The sequence below is a fragment of the Indicator indicator genome, chromosome 32, assembly GCF_027791375.1.
Source record: "Indicator indicator isolate 239-I01 chromosome 32, UM_Iind_1.1, whole genome shotgun sequence".
In the NCBI taxonomy this organism is placed as follows: Eukaryota; Metazoa; Chordata; class Aves; order Piciformes; family Indicatoridae; genus Indicator; species Indicator indicator.
Genome location: NC_072041.1, coordinates 876,608 through 893,982, shown reverse-complemented (window position 1 = coordinate 893,982; position 17,375 = coordinate 876,608). Strand labels below are relative to the sequence as shown.

General features: G+C 56.3%; 2 protein-coding genes across 2 annotated transcripts; one reads left to right on the top strand and one right to left on the bottom strand.

Moving 5' to 3' along the window:
• Window positions 1–558: 558 nt before the first annotated feature.
• On the top strand, window positions 559–4,139 carry TPRG1L (tumor protein p63 regulated 1 like). Its single transcript, XM_054394897.1, has 5 exons — window positions 559–753; window positions 841–932; window positions 1,397–1,573; window positions 2,125–2,278; window positions 2,999–4,139. Exons 1-5 carry the CDS (start codon window positions 559–561, stop codon window positions 3,191–3,193), a joined length of 813 nt encoding a protein of 270 aa, XP_054250872.1. The 3' UTR covers window positions 3,194–4,139.
• A 919-nt stretch (window positions 4,140–5,058) lies between these two features.
• Window positions 5,059–15,447, bottom strand: WRAP73 (WD repeat containing, antisense to TP73). Its single transcript, XM_054394896.1, has 12 exons — window positions 15,379–15,447; window positions 14,465–14,617; window positions 13,829–13,945; window positions 9,952–10,024; window positions 8,770–8,873; window positions 7,778–7,864; window positions 7,352–7,486; window positions 7,184–7,261; window positions 6,598–6,697; window positions 5,742–5,867; window positions 5,463–5,654; window positions 5,059–5,168 (listed from the first exon to the last, which is right to left on the bottom strand). Exons 1-12 carry the CDS (start codon window positions 15,445–15,447, stop codon window positions 5,059–5,061), a joined length of 1,344 nt encoding a protein of 447 aa, XP_054250871.1.
• Window positions 15,448–17,375: the final 1,928 nt, after the last annotated feature.

Below are 17,375 nucleotides of genomic sequence, written 5' to 3'. Positions count from 1 at the left end.
GCACTGCACAGTTGTGTGCATGCTGGAGGCCAGGCTGTCCTGCACCCTTCCTGCCACCTGCCAGTGGGCATCTGGTCAGAGCTGGGAGCAGCTGGTGCCTTCTTGTGCCCTCAGCTTTCACCTGGGTGTTCTAAGTCCAAGTAGCACTGCATGTGCTAAACCTGGAGGAGATCGGTGAAGGGTAAGGAGAGCTCTGCTCATGTGCGGCTGGCACCTCCTGGGTGCCAGTTTGTGCCCATTGCCTCTTGTCCTGTCACTGGGCACCACTGACAAGAGTCTGGCCCCATCCAGAGACCAACCTGGTACGGCCCCGGGACAAGAGGGAACGGGGAGGGGGCGGCGAGGCTGCAAACTGGCACCTCCCTGCCCTGCGGCCGGAGCATCCCGCGACACCGGAGGAGATCACTGGCGCGGGTACTCAAGACTGTCGGGTGGGCTCGGGGCGGGGGGAGGCGGGATCGATGCAGGGGAGGAGGGCTCGGTGCTCGGTCACCGCCCGCCCCGTTCCGCCCCTTTCCGTTCCGCCCCGGAAGGCAGCGAGAGCTCGGCCCGGCCGCGATGCTGCAGCTGCGGGACGCGGAGGACGGCAGCGGCCCGTCCGGGAGCCCCGGAAGCCCCGGTGCGGCGGAGCTGCTGGTGCCGGGGGGAGCCGGGCAGCCCCCGGAGCCGGTCCCGGTACCGCAGAGGCTGCAGCCGCTCCGGGTCCGCACCGCCACCCGCGCCGGCCGCCTCCGGGAGTACTTCGTGTTCCGGGTACGGCCCCGGGAGGGATGGGAACGGCTCCCTCCCGCCCCAACGGGGCTGTGCTCCCCGTAACCCTCTACCTGCCTCTCTCCCCAGCCCGGTAGCATCGAACGGGCCGTGAGCGAGATCCGCGTCGTGGTGTCGCCGGCGGAGGACGGGGAGGTGCAGAGCGTCTGGCTGCTGGCAGAGTGAGTGGGGGGCGGGCACCGGTGGTGCGGGCACCAGGGAGGCCGTGGGACATCGCTGCTGCCGTGGGACCCGCGGCAGGTTTCGGCTAGATCCATCCAACCGCCGCAGGGTGCAAAGCCGGCGCTGTGCGGGGGCGCAGCTCAGGTGCAGCCTGGTCCTGGAGAAAGGGCAGAATTGATGGGGGGGAGCAGCAATAGCATGGCCAGTGGCTGTGCCCCTGTCCTGGGCACTGGGGAGGCCACACCTCAAATACTCAGTTCAGTTTTGGGGCCCTCATTACAAGAAGGTGCTGGAGCTGGTCTAGAGAAGGGCAGGGAAGATGGTGAGGGGTCTGGAAAAGAGCTCCTGGTGAGGAGCAGCTGAGGGAGCTGGAGTGGTTGAGCCTGGAGAAGAGGAGGCTGAGGGGAGACCTCATTGCTCTCTCCCAGTACCTGAAGAGAGGTGGTTGATGTTGTCTCACCAGAATTGACCACTGGAACAACGAGAAGGAGCGCCTGGTCCTCATCACTGACTGGTCCCTGCTCATCTGCAAGTACAACTTCATCAGCCTGCAGTGCCAGCACGTCACCAGGATCTCCCTCAGTGCAGTGGACACCATCTCTGTAGGAGCCTTCGAGTTCCCACCCAAATCTCTCAACAAGTAAGCTGGCACCGGGGCACCAGGGAGCTGTTGCCATTCCTGTGGTGCTGGTGCAGAGGTGGAGCTGCCAGCTGCTGCCACTCACCTTTGGACTGGTTTGGTTCTTCCTTGTGCTCATCTGACTGCAAACCATTGAAGCAGCTTCATTAGAACCTCAGGAGGTGGGAGGAGAGCCAGAAGGGAGGGAGCTGGGGGGGCAGAGCCAGGAGGGGATGGGTTAAAAGTGAGCTGCTCAGGGATTGCAGGATGAGTAGATGTGGGAGCAGTTCCTCACCAGGTCAGGCAGTGAGTAGCAGCAGGAGCAGTGCTAGGGAGCAGTGTGTAAGTGTCAGCTCATAGCAGACAGAGGCTGCCCCAGCTCAGGCCTGGTGCCCACTGACCTCAACCTTTTGCACTCAACCTTCTAAGGCCATACCTTGGCATACTCCAGGGGCTGGATTCTCCTCTTACCATTCCAGAGCAAAATTTGATACTCAAAAGTTGTATTGCAGCTTCCAGCAGGTTTCCAATGAATCACCCCAAAGACTCAAACTCTTCCCCTCTCCCCCCAGGCGAGAAGGCCTTGGCATCAGGGTGCAGTGGGACAAGCAGGGCCGTGGCTCCTTCCTCAACAGATGGAACCCCTGGTCCACCAACATCCCCTATGTCACCTTCACCGAGCACCCCATGGCAGATGCTGATGAGAAGATTGTTTCCCTCTGCCTGGTAAGGGCAGCAGCTCCTCTCCTGGCCCCCAGCCTGCTGAGCTCACAGGCTGGGTAGGACCTGGGTTGCTTGACAGGACTGAGCAGCAGCAGCCACAGCAGAGACATAGCTCAGGCTCTGAGCTGCACTTCCCCAGCCCCCAGAGTGGCTTTCAGGGCAGCCCAGCTGTCACTTCTAGCCAGCCACCCATAAATAGTTCCTACAGGAACCATCAGAGCCCTGTAATGCCCAAAATGAAATGGATTTGGGGCTTCTCCTACTCTGATTACCTGCCAGGCTGATGCCTGACTCTTCATCTCAGGCTGCCAGCTAATTAAAGTTTAATTGCTCACTGCAGACCTTCAGCTGGGTGGCTCCCAGACATTCCTGCAATGGATGCTTGCCTCTGAAGGTGTCCTTAAAAACAGAGCTGTGGTAACTGGAGCTCAAGCAGGAGCAGCAGTCAGAAATAATCCCTGTTAGTGCTCAGTCTTTAAGCCCAGGTGTTTAACTTCCACGTGAAAAGGGCACTTCAGAAGTGGCTTAAAACTTCCCTTCCCTCCCTGAGGGTCAGGACCAGGCTGTGCAGTTTGCCATGGTGCAGGAGCCCCCCTGACAGCTACAGCTTTAGTGCTGACCCCTTACAGAGCACCACCACCAGCAGCTCCTTACCTGCTGCTGCTTTAAGAGCACAGGAAAGGCCCAAGGTGAGGTTATTGTGTGTGTTTGGTTGGTTTGCAGCTGGAGAACTTCAAAACTCAGCTCATCCAAGCTGTGAAGAAGGCCCACAAGGAGCGACCCCTGCCAGGCAGGGCGGGCGGGGTGCTGGTGCTGGAGTGTCCTCTGCTGATTGAGACCTACCTGGGGCTGATGTCCTTCATCAACAACGAGGCCAAGCTTGGCTACTCCATGACAAGAGGCAGAATTGGGTTCTAGGATCCATGGCATTTGGTGTTGCCAAGGGAAGGGAGCTGCTGCTCCTCTCCTGGGCAGAACGCAGCAGGGTGTGAGGGGTGGGGTGGTTGTGGAGCTGATGTTCAGAGGAGGCCCTGGCTGCTGTGGTCAGGTTAGATGACTCTGAAGCAGACACAGGGCAATGTCCTTGCTGTATTTTGTACCTAACCTGCAGCTCTCCCTGGTTCCTGTACAGGTAGCAGTGGTGTTCCCAGTTCTAAAGGTCCTCCCTCTCCATTAAGTGCGATTGGTCCCTGCTCCAAAGGCCCAGGACACAGCAGAACATTCCTGCCCCCTCACAGCTGTGTCCCTGGCTGTGGTGTGCAGTCCTGTGTGTGCTTGGGATGGAGCTGCAGTGCTCAAGGTGTTGGTGTTCAGTCACAGTGTCCTTTGATGAATGCCTGTGGCCAGCTGGGGAAGCTGGGCCCCTCCCTAGCCAAACAGCACAAGGTGGCAGAGCTGCACTGAGGGCTGCTCAGGAGCTCTGCACACAACATATTTGTAAACTGAAGTATCTGAGTCTAAACTTCCTCATTTCTTCTGTAGGGTCTCTTGCTGCAGCCTTAGAACAGACTCTTTGGAGACAGTATTGCCAAAAGCCTCCCAAATCTGCCTTCAAAGCTTCATACACCTGGAGGGGATTCTGGGCTGATTCCTGTCCTTTCATCTCCTCCACTTTGGGCAGCAGCAGTGCAGGGCTTTGATCTGTCTCCATTACAGCCTTTAAGCACAGGCTGCAAGGCCTGGTTTAGCCATTCTTGTGCTTAACTCCAGCCCAATGTGCAGAACTCAACTTCAGAAGCAGCAGCAGCAGCTCTAAAACCCCTCCTGAGGTTCCTCTGCGAAGCTCCTCCTCCACCGTGGCTTGGAGACCTCCTCCACCGTGGCTTGGAGACCTCCTCCACCGTGGCTTGGAGACCTCCTCCACCGTGGCTTGGAGACCTCCTCCACCGTGGCTTGGAGACCTCCTCCACCGTGGCTTGGAGACCTCCTCCACCGTGGCTGAGCTTCTGTCCCCCTGCAATGCTGAATCCAGGCTGTGCTGCAGTGAGCCTCTGGAGCTTGCAGCAGATCTGTGTTTGTGAGGCCTCTGTAGAGCTGAAGTCATGAAGCACTGCCCTGAGCTGCTTGTGCCCTTCCATGCACCTCCCTAAGGTATTGGTTTCATCTTCAGTAATCTTGCAGTAAAGTGAACTTCCAACTCCCTTTGTTCTTGGCTTCTTCATTTGGTAGAGATAGATCGAGGCTGTCAATTAAGTAGCAAAAGGAAGAACATCCAAGAATTCCTGCCCACGAGGCTACTTTCCCCTTGGAGCCTGCAGTGGGTACAGGCCAGAGGGAAAGGACAGGCCAAGGGCTCTGCTCCTGCTGAACCACCCAGCCCTGGGTTGGGGTGGAAGGGACCTTGAAGATCATCCAGTTCCATGGGCAGGGCCAGCTCCCGCTAGACCAAGCTGCTCAAAGCCTCATCCAGCCTGGTCTTAAAACATCTTCTAGATAACACAGAAACAGACTGGAGAAGGGAGAAGGTTTCTAGCTGAGTCATACAAAGTTTGTAGCTATCAAAACCTTTATTTGCCCTTACCAAATGGCAACAGCTCTACATTATATACACACAGTGTGGAACAGGAGGCTTCCTGGTGGGCAGCTCAGGAGGAAGCTCAGCTGCAGCAAAACTCAGGAGTTGTTGAAACTCAGGCTTCACTCCCCAGCACTTCCCACACTGGAGTCTGGGAACATTCCTTCCAATAAATAATCCGTAAATACAAACACTTCACCTTGGGCAGCAGGGTCTGAGCCCTTCCCTCACTATTCCCCCAGCTCCTGGGTGTGCAAAGGCAGCAGAGTTATTTCACCTCTTCCCTTTCCAAGTAGCACACACAGAAGTTCTCCTTACTCAGCAGCACCAGGGAGTCTCCACTGGAATGCCAGGAGAGGGACAGGATCTGGAAGTCACCTGCAGAAAGAGGTCAGAGTTAGTCAGGCAGCAGCTCTGGCTGCAGGACCAGGCAGCTGTGGGTGGCACACAGAGGTGCTTCCAGCTGTGCACAGCAGATTCCCCCTGCACACTTCCCCAAACCCATCACAGTCTTTACTTCAGCTCCTGGCACTCTGCACAGCTACAGATCCCTACTTCTGGAAGCTCCAAGAACACACCAGAGCTGTTCACAGGATGATGCTCAGAAATGGAAAAATATTTAGGGACTAAGCAGCTGCTGGTGGCCTGGAGGAGCTGCTGCAGCAGCCTTACCTTCCAGGGGAACCTGCACTGCCACACAGCCAGCTGGGGACCACAGGTAGACTTTGCTGTTCCCTGTGCAGACAGCCAGGCGAGGCTGGCAGGGGTCCCACTGGAAGCATTGGATGGGACACAGCTGCTCCAGGACTGCAAACAGCTTCAGCTTCTGGATGTCCCAGATCCAGACAGCATGAGGGATGTTATCTGCCAGAAGAGGAGGAGGAAATCGTGTGAAGATCTGAAGGATGAACAGGTCACTGTTGGGTTGGTTTGGGGGCAGTAGGAACTCACCATTTTTGGATGCCAGGAAGCAGTTATCTGGGCTGAATGCCAGCATCCCAATTCCCATCTTGGGATTTGCCCTGTCAGCAACTGGTTTGACACAGTGTAAAGAGGCTGGCACTGGGGAGATGTCATCTGGAATGGGAAAGAACAGGAAGCACTTCACTGAGCAAGCCTGAATGGACCAAGCAGTTAGGCTGGAACAAACTCAGCCCTGAAGTGGCAGCACCAGGGTTCAGTCCCCCCAAGGTGTTCCAGTCAGTAACTGCAGATGCTGTGTTTAGATCAACAGGCTGCTTGCTGCCCTTTCCCAAGGGAAGAAAGGCTGGAAACATCCAAGCAAGGCTGAGATTAAATCCACACTGAGAGCAAACTCCACAGCACGTTCAGAGAAGCTTTGCAAGCAGCTCCAAGACCAAGATGTGGCTCCTGCTTTCCCTACTGAGAGTGGTCAGGGGTTGGAACAGGCTGCCCAGGGAGGTGGTGGAGGCAGCAGCCCTGGAGGTGTTCAAGGAATGTGTGGCCATGGCACTCTGGGACATAGTTTGATGGCCATGGTGGTGTTGGGTTGAAGGTTGGACTGGAAGAGACCTCTAATGTCATCAAACCAAAATGATTCTCTGATTGTGTTTCTCCACCAACCACAGCCCCTTCCTACAGCACCTCTCTGATCTTCAACCTGCCCTCAAGCCACCACAGGACCCCCTCTCAGCTTCCTGCCCTGGGAGCTCCTCAGGTCATTTGGGAGCCTGGAGCAGAGCCTCCAGAGGATCCATCCCATGCTCAAGGAAGCAGAGTTCACCTGCAGCAGTTATTTACAGGAAGACTTCCCCAGAGAAGCTCAAGTGAGGGAGGTTTGGCTTACACTTGCTGTGTGTGCTGAAGAGAGAACTGGCCAGGGCTCGTGGGGGGGGGAATGGAAGCTTCTCGGCAGCTGGGGACTTCTCCACCTCCTTGTACACAACCTACAAAGAAAGAAGCAAGAGGTCTGCAGGGGCTGCCAGAAGCTGGACACATGAGCTCAGCCTCTCCTCCATCAGCAGAGCAGGAAAGGGGTCAGCAGGCAAAGCTCAGATTGAGACTGGAGATGAGGAAGAAATTCTTGAGAGTGAGGGTAGGGAGAGACTGGCACAGGGAGGCTGTGGCTGCCTCCTCCCTGGAGGTGTTGAAGGCCAGGCTGGATGAGGCCTTGAGCAACCTGGGCTGGTGGGAGGTGTCCCTGCCCATGGCAGGGGGTTGGATGATCTCTAAGGTCCCTTCCAACCCAACCTTTCCATGGATCTATGAAACTGAAAGGATTCCTCTACATTTCTTACACCCCCAGTGATTTCCCAGGCCCTGATTGAACATTAGGAGGGCAAAAGCAAGGTCTGCAGAGTGAGATGTCTTTACCAGCACCTTTCATGCCCAAATGGCAGGTGAGAGGTGCTGGCTTTGGGCTCTGCACTCACAGCTTTGGTGTTCACAACAGCTGCTGGATGCTCAAACTCTGTGATCTTCTTCCACGTGATGTGGTTCAGGATGCGCACCTGGGTCAAGACAGCACCACAGGACAGCACTGCTGTCAAAGCTCTGCAACTGGGTTAGACCAAAAGAGAGCAACAAAACCCAGCCCTCACCTTCTCATCATAGCTGCCAATTGCCAAGAACTGACTGCTGGGACTCCAGGCAACTGATTTGATGCCCAGGGACCATTCGTAGGCACGGTAGGTGGAGAGCAGCCTCCCATCGAGGGAGTACAGCAGCATTTTGTACTGCAACAGAGAGATTTTCACACTGGAACAGAGAGGTTCATTCTGGAGACTGACAATATTCCATTTTTTTTCAAGCTAAATGACAAAGTCCCCAAGATTTGCTGTCACTGAAGCTTTGCCCCAGTTTGAGCTATGCCTGTAAGGCACCAGGGCGAATCAAAACAATTGAAGGTTTTGTTATGTTTAAAAGACCCCAAAAATGTGCAGAGTGGGTGTTTTAGTTACTGCTTCACCTGTGGTGGCTCCAAGCCAAGTGGAAGCCCAAGGAAACACTCAGCCTTCCCCTCATACCTCCAGACAGGCATCCCACACTGCCAGGACGCAGCCGTTCGGAGCCCACTCGATGCCAGCCAGGTCCTGGGTCTCGGTATCAAAATGCTGCCCCAAAAGAGACAAAACCCAACCCCTTGTGATGAGATCAACAAAGAGCTTGGTGTCTGCGTCTCCAGGCCCAATCTGCCCTCCCCAGGCTTCCATCCATCCATCCCCCCTCACTCAGTAACTCCCAGCCCTTGCCAAAAGTCCCTCCCCAGCTCTCCCGGAGCTCCTTCAGCTACTGGAAAGGTGCTTTGAGGTCTCCCTGGAGCCTTCACTTCTCCAGGCTGAACAGCCCCAACTTTTGCATCCCATCAGCAGCTCTCCAGGGACATGCAGCACACATTGGCCTCCTGAGCAGAGCCCTGCTGCGGGAGGCTGCCTGCAGGCCAAGGGAGCAGCCAGAGAATGCTCTGGGGAGTCTAGAAGCAGACAACCAAAGTGCTGGAGTCTGAAGTCCTGTGCAGCACAGGCTGGCAGCCTACATGGGAGCTGTGGAAGGACACAGAGCTGTTGGAGCAGGCCCAGGGGAGGCCACAAAGATGGAGGACTGGAGCAGCTCTGCTGTGAGGCCAGGCTGAGGGAGCTGGGGATGTTCAGCCTGGAGAGGAGAAGATTCCCGGGGGGACCTCAGAGCTGCCTTTCCAGTACCTGAAGGGATGCTACAGGAAGGCTGCAGAGGGACTGAGGGTGTCTAGAGACAGGCCAAGGGGGAATGGTTTGAAGCTGAGCGAGAGCAGGGTTAGAGTGGAGCTGAGGAAGAAGTTCTTCAGCAGGAGGGTGGTGAGGCTCTGGCACAGGCTGCCCAGGGAGGCTGTGGCTGCCTCCTACCTGGGGGTGTTGAAGGCCAGGCTGGATGAGGCCTTGAGCAGCTGAGTCTAGTTGAGAGGTGTCCCTGCCCATGGTGGGGAGGTTGGAGATGAGCTCTGAGGTCCCCTGCAAGTTTGAGCCCTTCTGTGCCCTCTCACCCTCAGCAGCTGCCAGTCAGTGCAGACGAAGATGCTGATGAAGTCCTTGCAGTCCCTCCGCTCCGCCACGGCCACGTAGTGTCCGTCCCTGCTGAACGCGATGCCTGCAGCGGGACAGGGGGAGCTGCTCAGCACCCAGGAGGGGCAGCTCCTCCCAGTGCAAAGGAGCAGCTCCCCCCTGCATGCCCCTCACCCCTTGGGCAGTGCACAGTGCCACTGCCAGCAGCTCTCACACTGCCAGGGCACCGCTTCCTCAGATGGAGCTTCGCAGCTCCTGCAGAGCTCGAGGGAGCTTCAAAAGCCACCTCTGGTGAGTCACAGTTGTCCCCAAGCACACAGATCACAAATCAGCAGCTCCTTTGTGCTGCTAACTGCATTAGTTATGCAAGCACTGGTGCTCCACAGGCCCTGCTCCCCATCCACTCCTGTTGGAGATGTAAGACATAATTATCCTTGTCACACTCGGGCTGGGACCACACATGAGCCCCAGGCAGCATCTGCTCACCACAGCCATGTGGCTCAGCAGCTCTTGACAGGAGCTTCCCTTCCAGATCTTCTCATGTATAAAAGATGACAAAAGCCACTTTGCATTAGTGTTTGTCATCAGCAGTGCAGCCAGCTTCAGTTAATGTCTTCAAGGACCCTTCAGAGCTGAACACAAAGATCTGTTGGGTCGATGGTTGGACTCCAGGCCTCAGAATCCTGGAGTGGGTTGGAAGGACCTTAAAGATCCTCCAGCTCCAACCCCCTGCCATGGGCAGGGACACCTCCCACCAGCCCAGGCTGCTCAAGGCCTCATCCAGCCTGGCCCTGAACACCTCCAAGGAGGAGGCATCCACAGCCTCCCTGAGCAACCTGTTCCAGTGTCTCCCCACCCTCACTGAGGAAGAATTTTTTCCTCATCTCCCGTCTCAATCTGCTCTCCTCAAGCTCAAAGCCAGCCACAACAACTCTATGAGAAGAGCAGACACAGCCCAGAGTTCACCTTTCATCCCCACGGAGGTGCCAGCCTCAGGGCACTGCAGCAGGTGGCACCCAGGGGATTTCCTGCAGCCCTGCACCCTGAAGGGGAGCAGAGCCCTCGGCAGGGCAAGAGTCAGAGCCTGAGCTGGACCCAGCAGAGTCACCTTCCCCTCCTGCCAGACTACAGGCAGCTCTGCTGGCTCAGCCTCTGCCACTTACCCTGCTGGCAAGCCTTGGGGTACTTGATGTAGGACACGGACTTGGTACACAGGGACCAGACGGTGATGCGCAGCTGCCAGGGAGAGCAGAGGGCAGAAGGTTACATCTGGAGACAGAAGGCAAACAAAGCCCCAGAGCCCAGCAGCAACACAGAGGCCATGAAGGCACCTCCTGGGCTGGGCTGAGCTTGGCAGCTCAAACAGAGCCCTCAAGAGTGCCTGTGAGGAGCTCTCTGCCCTCAGCTCCAGGTTCCTCACTCCAAATGGATGCCACAGGCACTGCCAGGACTGCAGAGGGCTCCAGCTGGGCATTGACCAGGAGAAGAGCTCTGCAGGGACACTGGAGTTATGGATTCCAACTGGAGTTATGGGCACCAGCAGGAATACAGCTACAGGATGTCCAATGAACATCACAGACACCTTCCAGTTGGAAAATCAGTTTGGTCTCAGGATCTGGAAGAGAGGTGAGCATTGACCATGAGCCAGAGAGGTGCCCTCATGGCCAGGGGCATCCTGGGGGGCATCAAGAAGAGTATGGCCAGCAGCTCAAGGGAGGTTCTCCTGCCCCTCCTCTCTGCCCTGGTTGAGGCCACATCTGGAGTCCTGGGTCTAGTTCTGGGCTCCCCAGTTCAAGAAGGGCAGGAGAGGGCACAGCAGAGGGGTACAAAGGTGCTGAGGGGCCTGGAACATCTCTGTGATGGGGAAAGGCTGAAGGAGCTGGAACCTCACCAAACATGGCCTGCAGAGCAAGGACTGAGCACCTCCTTGGGGGTTTTTCTGGGGGCTTGTGCATCCTCCAGCAGCAGGGCTGCAGTGGAGGCAGGCAGCTGCCAAACAAGCCCCTGCACAGCTCTGCAAGGTCACATTCTGCAGGCTCTGGGCTGCCAGCTGCAGATTATTCAATTAAAAACAAATACTTGCTGTCCCCTAGCAACAGCAGCCCCCCAGGCATCTCTGCAGGGACATGGGGGGCATCTCAACCTCCCCACCTCTAGCTGCAGGCAGTGGCTTTGGCTTCTGCTGTCTTTGCCTACATTTTGTTGCACCAAGGCAAGGGCTCGTGGTAAAGATGGGGCTGCAACAAAGCCACATGGTCAGAGCTGCCCCTCCCTGAGCAAAATCAGTTCTGGTTCAATACAGAAGTGAAACTTCAGCACTGATCCAAAGGCTGCAGCAGGTCTGCTGGGAGGCTGTGCTGCTGCTCTCCCTGCTCTGGATGCAGCTCAGCACTCAGCTGGCTCCTGGGGAGTTTGTCATCAACTGACACCCCAAGGCCTTCTCCTCCAGGCTGCTCTCCAACCACTCCTCACCCAGCCTGGATTTGTGCTTGGGACCACCCTGACCCAGGTCATGAGAGACAAGCACATGAAAAGCACAGAGAGGGGAAAAACAAAGCCAAATCCTCCCAAAATCCCAAGAACCTGCCTTGTTCTTTGCTTCCTGAGGCTCTGTGGGGATGGACAACTGCAGTCAGAGCAGGAGAACAGCTCCTGGCCCAGGAAGCCTGCAGCAGGCACTCTCCAGGGAGAGATGCCTCTAAGTGGAGCTGTCAACCTCAAATCCTCCTGATAATGGTGTCTGAGAGGTTTTCAGCTGTTGTTTTGCAGGGGAAAACCAACCCAAAAGCAGCAGCATTTTTCAAATAGCCTCAAAACAGCTGAGAAATAAAAAGTATTTAGCTGGTAACGTGATCAAGAGCCTGCAGTGCTGGCTTCAGGACCACGTCCTGCTGCTGACAGCTCCAGGCAGGTGGGAGAGTGGTGATTTTCAGCAGATAAAAACACACTTCTAAAACAACCTCACAGCTCAAATGACTGTCAACCTTTGTCCCAGACTTGACTGGGTCACAAGGGCCCCTCACACAGCAGTGTCTGTCAGCAGTGGCTTTCAGAAGATTATTCAGAGCACATTCCTGGACAGGAAGCATTTTTCAAGCAATGTGGCCATTTGCAGTTACCAAGGATTAGCTCCAAGATCCACACAAACACAAACTTTCCCTCCTTGCTGCTGCAGTTCAAGGCTCCCCAAGGCTTCAGTGCCCAGCCTGGGACTAGAGGGAGCACCAAGTATGGAGTTTAGAAAGATCTAAGCTCCTAAAGAAGCACTCAGGAAGAGCAGTGCTGCTCCTCTTCAAGCTGCTTACCACATAAGATGAGTCAGGGAATGGCTCAGGTTGGAAGGGACCTCAGAGCTCATCTCCTCCAACCTCTCCACCATGCCCAGGGATACCTCTCAGCTAGACTCAGCTGCTCAAGGCCTCATCCAGCCTGGCCCAGGGAGGAGGCATCCACAGCCTCTCTGGGCAGCACTGCAATGCTGGCCACAAGAAGAACCTTCACTGCCTGACTGTCAGGCAGCTGAGGAAGCATTTCTCAGGGGCACTGTGAGTGTGGATTGCTGGCAAGAGATCAGCCAAGCACCTCTCTGAAAAGTGTCTAGGAATAAGGAGTTCCTGGTGTGGGGCACCAGGGGGAGCTGAGGAATTCCCAGCAGGAGGAACCAGTTGGTGCTCTCTGGCAATGCCAGGCTGCAGTGGTGGGCAGGGAAGCCCTGAGTCCCCCAAGCAACCTCTGAAGTTGCTACCAGAGACAACACAGCAACAGGAAGCCCCTGGCACTGTGTCTCGAGCAGCACTCACGCCTGCCCCACCAGACCATGGATTTAGCAGAGAGTAAACACAACTCAGACAGCAGCAGAGCCCAGGCAGCTGTCTGACAACAGCTAATTTAGCAGCCTGTTTACAGCAGGAAAGAAAACCTATCCCAACACAGATGCCAGCCTGGCAGAGGCTTAAGGAAATCCTCTAAGGTCAAAGCAAGTTCTGTTGGGAGGCAATAAATACCTGCTGGGCCACCCCCACATGTGCCACCAGATTCCCCACTTGTAGCTCCCAGCCCTCAGGGAGGCTTCCTCAGCAGCAGGAATGTTTGTAGTGACTGAAGGCTGAAGCTCTGGGCTCCTTTTTGTTGTTTTCATCACCATCAGGGTGATTCAGCCCTAAATTCATCAGTGGGTTGGAAGGGATCTCCAAAGCTCATCCAGTCCAACCCCACTGCAGCCAGCAGGGACATCCTCCACCAGAGCAGGCTGCTCAGAGCCTTGTTGAGCTTCACCTTGAGTATCTCCAGGGATGGAGCCTCAACCACCTCCCTGGGCAATCTGTTGGAGTGTTCCAGCACCTTCATGGTGCAGAACTAGTTCCTCACATCCCATCTAAACCTGCTCTGCTCCCATTTCAAACCATTGCCCCTGGTCCTGTCCCTGCAGCCCTTTGCTCTCAGTTCAAACCATTCAGCACTCCTCACAAGCCACTGTCTGAAGGGGAAAGGGAATGGCAAGAGGCTGCTGCACAGGCAGAAAAACTCCCCCAAGTGTTTCTCTCAAATGCAGTCAGACATCTGGGTGTAAAATTAAAAATCAAACCACCATGGAAGCATTGCCAGGATGTGGATCCAAATCTCATCTCAAAGGTCAGTGGAGACCACACTCCTCTGGTTCTGGCAGTGCCACACTTTCACCCCACAGCCACTCTGCAGTGTTTATGGTTTGGCTTGGGGGTTTTCTTGAGCTCCAGACACCACACCTGATTTCCAGAGCTGCTCTGATGAATGCCAGTTATCCCCACACTGCTCTCAGCCAATTTTTACCTTCCAAGCCAGATGTCCATTTTTCCACCTTATCTCCACAAGAGCTGAAGATGCTAGCAGAAGAACTCACATCTAAACTGGAATGAACTGGATTGCAGACACGGAGAGAAGAGGATTGCAGCCACGTTCTTTAGCACCACTGCAGCTTTAAGGGCTTTAGGTTATTTTAGGAGGCAAAGGGCAGACAGCAACATCTGCTAGCAGCAGGAGCAGTGATGACCTCACACTTACATGGAACTCGGTGGTGTTGAGAATGTGACGCCCATCCGGACTCCAGCATGAGGCCACCAGCCCTGCTGAGCCCTCATCTATCTTGCAGTGCCAGGCTGGCTGCTCCAGGGACCAGACCTAGGGCAGAGAGGAGAGCAAGGAGTGAAGCAAACAGCTCAGCAGAGCCTCTGCTCCAGCAGCAGCACGGCTAAGGGGAGGCTCCTGAAGCAAAGCCATGAAGGACTGGCGCTGGATCCCGCTCCAAAAGTAAGTCTTGCAGCTCTGTCCCTTCCCACAAACTGAGTGCTGGGTTATTTCTGGGACAAATATTCTCAACAGCCAATGCTTTAAAAACCCAACTTTTAGTCCATTTAGGAAGCTTGCAGGGATTTGTTTCTTACTGGACTGAGAAACTGCAGGATCCTCTCCAGCTTGGATTGGTTTCCAGGAATATTTTCATGCCCAGTTTGTTTGTTTGTTTCTTTGCAAATGGCTTTAAAAATGGTTCTTTGTTCATGGCTTTAAAATTACTGGCAGGGTGGGTTGTCCCCCAGCCACACAGAGTCAGTGACAGCAGTGGCTCCAGCCCTGACCAAGGGCTGTCACTGCCAGCATGCAGCAGTGCCCAGCAGGAAGCATGCTCTGGTTTGCCCTCACCTGCACGATCCCACGCTTGTACATGGCACACAGGATGAAGAGGGAATCTGATGACCACTCTATGTGCTGGATCTGGTCCAGGCAGGTGTAGAGCTGCAAGATCTGGAGGCTGCTGGCATCCCGAACCACCAGCCGGTACTGGACACAGGATGCCTGAGCAGGGGCAAAGGCAGCACTGAGCTGGGGCACCAGGCTGGCCCTGTGGCTGCCACTGTGCTGGGGCTAAACTCTCTGCTCTGGCTGGGTTTGCACGTTTCAGACTCGGGATCATAACTGCAGAAGGGCTTAGGCTGAGCTGTGCTGTGCTGCAAACCACAGCAGAGCAGTTAAAGCAGGAGGGAAGGGCTGAGATTAAAGCAAAGAATCCTCCTTCAGCCTATTGCTGCTGGGTGACTGATTCTACTTTTAAAAACGTTATTCTTTCTCTCATTCTTTCTCTTTGATGGTCGGACGAGGTGACCTTTAAAGGTCCCTTCCAAACCAACCAGTCCGTGGCTCTACAACTATTACTTTATTTAATTAACCTTAAGCGGCTCCCCATTATAAAGACGCCTGATGGCTAAAAGCCTCTTAGCAAGCAAGGCGGCCCACAGACACGCTTCGGTCTTTGCAGGTTTGCAGCTCAATCGCTGCTTCGTCAGCCCCAGCTCTGGGGGGGACACTGCTGGCCAGGCCTCTACCTGGCTCGATGGGGGCTGCCCCGGGGGCCCGGTGGATGCCGCTGCACCGAACGCACCGGGCTGACTCCACCAGCTGCCACAGCACGGAGAAGCCAATTCCCGGTGGTCACTGGGCCTCGCGTCCGCCTCCGCGATACCGCTTGGCCTAACAACCCCCCTCACGCCGCGATCGGCAGCGGGCCAGCGCTGCGCGTCAGCCGCCCCCCCCCTCCCCCCCGCCCCGCGCCTACTCACCAGGCATTTGCCGTCGGGAGAGAAGCGGCAGAGCAGGCCGGAGAGCTTAAATAGCTCCGAGAAGTTCATGGCAAGGCTCGGAGCGGGGAAACGGACGCGCCGCCATTCAAACCGGCCCGCCCCGGTGCGCTCCGCTCCGCCCGCAGACACCGGCCCGGCCCGCGGCGGAAACGAGCGGAAGGGGCGGGAGCCGAGGGGGCTGCGCGGCCAATGGGAGCGCGGAAGGGGTAGGAGGGGAGGGGACTGCACCGCCAATAGGAGGAGCCGCCGCGGGGCACGCCGGGAGCTGTGGTCCGCTGCGGTCCGCTGCGGTCCGCTGCCTGCTGGCGGCCAGCGGCGGGAGGCGAGCGGGAAGCGAGCGGGAAGCTGCCCCCCGCCCGTGATTGGTATGCAAATGAGGCGCTTAATGAGGCGCGGCGTGGGCCAGGTCCCCCGCAGCCGCAGACCTTCCCCACTGGACGCCGTTCCGCGGGCAGCGTCCCGCGCCCGAGTTCGTTCCGGCTAATTATTGCTGCTGGCTAATTACTGCCGCTGGCTAATTACTGCCAGCAGGAGCGGTGTCCTGCAAGGCTCCTGGCTAGGACCGAGCGGCTGCAGGCTGCAATGTGAACGGACCAGTAACCACCATGCTGATAACGCTAGAGTGAATGAATAAAGTTTGGGGAAGAAGGGGGGAAAAGCAAGGAGCGGGACTTAGGGGGGACGAGCCCGGATCAGCCCTAGCAGGGTACAAATTCCCCGGGGATACAGCCCCCCTGCCGCAGCCGTCTGCCACGGAGCAGATGCACCAACATGGGGACCATGATGGGGACATCAGTGTTCTAAAAATGTGCAGTCCTTCAGACACAGCACCGAAGCTGAGCAGCCCTCCGTGTCCCTTCCCTGCTCAAGTGCCACTCAGTAGTGGAGGTGGGTACACAGGACCCCTCCTTTGGTCCTACCACACCATGTCGCCTGCATTTGAAGGTGGGCAGCGAGCCCCTCCTGGGCACAAGCCCAGCTCCTGTCCCCAGGGAGAGCTGTGCTCTGGGTAGGGGTCCCCTCCTCGTCTGCAGAATGCAGTCACTGCCATCTGCAAAATAAACCTTGGGCTCAGAGCAGGCATTCCAAGTCTTGTTTTCATTCTGGCTTAGGCATTCAGGCCCCCCAAACCAGTTGTGGCATCTTGGTGGTGTGTAGGGGCTGGTGAGTGCATCTGCCCTGCCCGTAGCAAAGGGACAGACTGTGACAGCTGCTCCGCAGCCCCCAGCTGCCCTGGGAGCAAACCCGGGGTGCCTGTGGGCAGAGCCTTGCCTGCCCTGCTCAGTCTCTGAATGCAGGCAGGGGACTCCAGGCTGGATTTCACCATGAGGACACTGCTCCCCCTCCTCCCAGAGCCACCAAGCACAGGCTGCAGGGCAGGCAAGCAGCAAAGCAGCAGAGGTTGGGAAGGGCACTCAGAGAGCAGGGCTGGCAGTGAGCCCACATGTTAGGGTCTCATCACTGATGGGTTTTAACCAAAAACAGCCATTCTTCATTCAAGCCCAAGCTTGATGGGGACCTGAGCAACCTGCTCTAGTTGGAGGTGTCCCTGCTCACTGCAGGGGGGTTGGAGACCTTTGAGGGTCCCTTCCAACCTGATGCATTCTGTGATTCTATGATCCATCCATTGCCACTCAGGGTGCCCCTTGGCAAGATGTTCTACCCATGGGGAGAAGCAATGTGGTGGTCTTGCTGGTCTCCCAGGCAATCTGGAAAGAATTTCTTCCTAATCTCCAGTCTAAATTCCCCCTCCTCAAGCTTCAATCCATCCCCTCTCATCCTGCCACTGCAAGCCCTCATAAAAAGTCCCTTCCTGGCTTTCTTGTAGCCCCCTTCAGGTACTGGAAGACTGCTCTAAGGTCTCCCTGAAGCCTTCTCTTCTCCAGGCAGCAGATGAGCTGTGACCAACCTGAACTCAAACCCAGCCTCCTTTGGGGCTGCTCTACCTTGAATGCCCTTCCCATTGTGACTGACCC